This window comes from Lactuca virosa, chromosome 2 (genome assembly GCF_052849685.1).
Source record: "Lactuca virosa cultivar CGN04683 chromosome 2, Lactuca_virosa_CGN04683_v6, whole genome shotgun sequence".
In the NCBI taxonomy this organism is placed as follows: domain Eukaryota; kingdom Viridiplantae; phylum Streptophyta; class Magnoliopsida; order Asterales; family Asteraceae; genus Lactuca; species Lactuca virosa.
Window position 1 is genome coordinate 78,925,445 of NC_136427.1, and position 3,829 is coordinate 78,929,273.

The 3,829-nt window shown below is 36.6% G+C and overlaps 1 protein-coding gene across 1 annotated transcript; it reads left to right on the forward strand.

Moving 5' to 3' along the window:
• The first annotated feature begins 406 nt into the window (after positions 1-406).
• LOC145157526 (glutathione S-transferase T3-like) lies at positions 407-898 on the forward strand. The gene has a single exon (XM_079076553.1). The coding sequence runs from the start codon at positions 407-409 to the stop codon at positions 896-898; it is 492 nt and encodes a 163-aa protein (XP_078932679.1).
• Positions 899-3,829: the final 2,931 nt, after the last annotated feature.

Consider the following 3,829-nt stretch of genomic DNA (forward strand, 5'->3'; position numbering starts at 1 on the left):
GCAAAAAAAAATTCTTTTTTTTTAAGTAGCCGTTGTTTAACGGTAAATTTTTTTTACAAACGGCTATATGCATTAAAAGTCAATTTTTTTTTGTTTTTTTTACCTTGTTAAACATCTATAAATACCCAACTATTTACCTTGAATCAACATTCAAACAACCCCTCTACTCCCTCTATTTTCTTCAAAAAAAATGAATCCCGACAATCAAACCCCAACTTCCGATCGAAGGAAAAAAAGTCATGGCTCGAGTTTAAGCACCCTACTCGAATCCAAACCCAAACCAAGTTCCAAATGTTACTCCGCAAATCAACCTCAAATCTAAACCCAAACCCAACCCCAAACTCAAACCCAAACCCAACAATAATTCCAACTTGTCGATGACTTGGATGACTCGGAAGAAGAAGAGATGGTTCCCGAAACTCAACCCACACCACCCCCACAACGACGTAAAGGGAAAAAACAAGCACGCGAGGGTGTCGCACAACCGGGAAGACAAAAGCCGACAACATGGCATTCACAAGAAGAGCTAGTTTTGGTAAAAGCTTGGGCTGACATTTCTGAGGATTCGATTCATGGAAATGCACAACCGGGAGAGCATTTTTGGTTACGCATTTTAGAACGGTTTCGGGAGGAGCTAGAAAAAGGTGACGACTACCGTACGAAACACCAACTGAATTTGAAGTTTCGAGAAATAGCAAGGGGGGTTTCAAAAATAAACGGGTTGTACAACAACCTAAAAACCCAACGAAAAAGCGGCCAAGGCGACGAACAAATACTTCAAGAAGCTTTGCAATTTTACCTTGAGGAAGTCGGAAAACCATTCAAGTGGCATAATTGTTGGAAATTATTGGTTCGATGTCCTAGGTGGAAAAAATACGAGCAAAATTTTATTTTTTGAGTCCAACAATCAAAGCGAACGAAAACGGACTCTAGTGGATACACAACTTCCTCCGATGCTCGGGTCGGTTAAATTTAAATCAGGACGACGAAATCAAGCTAGAAGAAATTGTCTGACCGATGGGTATGGACAAAGCAAAGAGGAAGGGAAAAGGGACTTCTTCGGGTGCATCGGATTTCAGCATGGACCTTGACGAAATGCGAAAAATAACAGCGTCGTTTGATCGATATAATCTTAATTTCTCCGAACGTTTGACGTTCGACAAAGAAAAAGAAGAAGCAAGGAAGAAGGAACGGGCAGAGAGACAAGAAATGGAGGATATGATGTTCTTGATGGAAAACACGGACCATCTATCGGGACCGACTCTCGAGCTCGTGATGAAGAAGAACGAAAAAAATTATGAAAAAATATTTTCCGTAGGTTGTTTTTGGTTTGTTTGATATTTTTGTTTGTGTTTTTTTTTTTTTTAATTTTCAACTTTTTAAAATTTTAAGTTTATTGTAATTTTTATTTTAACTAATGAAATACATTTTCTTTTTAATTAAATTTTTTGATTGTTTTTAATTTAAAAATTAAATCATAAGAAATAAATTAATATTATTTAAAAAAAACAAAATAGTGAAGGAAGTTTCCCACACATTCCTTGGGTTTTAGGTGACAAAAAGAAAAGCTAGGGATCTTGGCTATGAAGAACATCACCATATGTGGTGATTTCCGGCCATTGAAGAAGTATCAGCCCTTCCCTTTCCTTCATTCTTCCCTATTGATCGGTGCTGCAAACATCCCTGTGATTATCGACCAACAGCAAGCCAAACACCCTTTAATGTTGACTGTTGCTGCTACCCGATTCTTCCGGTTCACTGCCTCCGTTGACACGGAATAAACCCACAAAAGGGGCTCGCCGGAGAGAAAGCCGAAGACGAGCAAACGGTCACAAAAGGTTCGCCGGAGATTGGTGGCTGCACTCTCCTCGCGATGTACATGAACCCCACCGGTCGACGAAGCACCACCCAAACCCACACCGGTGACCCCCTGTCGTTGTTGCATTGCCATCGGAACAACCCCCGCTCCCTGGTTTCCCTTCCCGAATCATCACCGACGAAGATGAGGACCGAAGTCCCTTTTCTCGGTCATCTTTGCGATTGGTTTCCTCCACCGAGCCACCTGAGTCGTTGTCGATTCTTCTCCTCTTGGTTGCTTTCGCCAGCGATGAGAGAAGGACTGGAGTGGGGCGCCGGAGCTGGGTGGCTAACCCTCGTCGCTACTTCCGTTGACGTTCTTCTTCCCTGATTAGATGAAGACGCGTTCCTTTGTTATATTTGGAAAATATGACAAAACAAGTCCCTATGTTTAATACCTTAAATTAAAACTAACCCTTTGGCCTAAATATTTTCATGGCAAAGCCTATTGGACTTAGTCTTTACAAAATGGTCCTTATGCTGTTTTAAAAGATCAAAAATAGTCCCTTTTGGTTTAATTCATTACCAAAAAGAAATTCTTTGAGTTTGATATTTTACAAAACAAACCCCGAAATGTTTTAAAGTCCAAAAATAGTTACTTTGCGGTTATCCACGAAAAGCTTCACCAAAACGAACCGGCATCGAGATCACACATCAAATATGAGTTTCTACGGTCCCTTTTTTACAGTTTTAATATTTGGGGGAAAATACATGAGTGTTGATTAAAGTTTTGATGATTTTCAAAGTTTTATACACAAAATAGCATCATACTTTATTAGTGATCATAAGTTTATGAAAATTACAATCTAAGATGTATAAATCATAAATCAATTATATAAGTTATAGTAGAATGCTATAATTGACTTAATTATACTTTGTTGTGATATATTAATTAATATTAATAAAAATCACAAGATTTAAAAGTAGATTGATACAAATATATAAGTTATTCGACGAATCATAAACCGTAATACTAGTCGCATATATGTGCACGAAAATATTGAGAAAGCATAAAAAGACATTATACACATAACAAAAATATGTTACTCAATATAATTGTGTACAAATGAAATGTACATTGTCTTAAACGACTATAAATGAAGATTTGACAAATATATAATAATTAATTGAAAATATACCAAAAATCAATTATTATTATTATTATACCGTTGATCATAATGTGGAAACGATTACTAAGTAAACGATATAATTTATTTCTATAATTATTATAAAAATATAACTCGTTTTAGTTGTGATACGAAATTCATCGCATATGATAATATAATTGATTATCGGGATTTTGGGGATTGTTACCTAATAAATTATACATCATATAAATTATGCAACTTATCGAATATTGGCATAAATGAGTATTCGGCTACGCGAACGAACATCTTTCTTATCGGCTGAAGTAAGAAACTACTCAAATTATTATCGCCACAATAGTCGAACGCTACGTTAAATTCATTATTTAACTAAATACACTAAGCTTTGAAAATCTTAATAATCTAAGGTTCGCGTTAGTGATTCTAGTAAACGACGAATTTGTGAGCCGAGGAAATGTTGTCGTGGAATTTGTGGATTGTGTATCTAGTGTGTGTTTGTGGGAAGAATATATCGAAAGGGTGTGAATGAGGGAGTTTTATGATGGTGTGTTTTTCCTTCGTAAGGATGGAATTGACACCTAGCTCTATAACCGTTAATCTAGGAGGGATCATATACTGTAGGTCTATGTACATGACATAGATTTATAATAAAGAACGTTGGTATATATCTATTTCTTATGGAATGATTTATACGGGATGACGTAGTTTCCCCGTCTATGGTTGCTAGCTACAACTTCGTCTGACAAGACAACATGCGACAAGTGTTTCTTTCATCGTTACTATATGACTGCTTTTAAACGTTAGTAATGATCTCGATTCCTCCATTTTTATATTATATTGTGCCTGTGTGGCTTATAGAGGAGCGA

Coding starts and splice junctions, on each gene's coding strand:
- LOC145157526 (XM_079076553.1), top strand. CDS start 407: ATGGTTCCCGAAACTCAACCCACACCACCCCCACAACGACGTAAAGGG.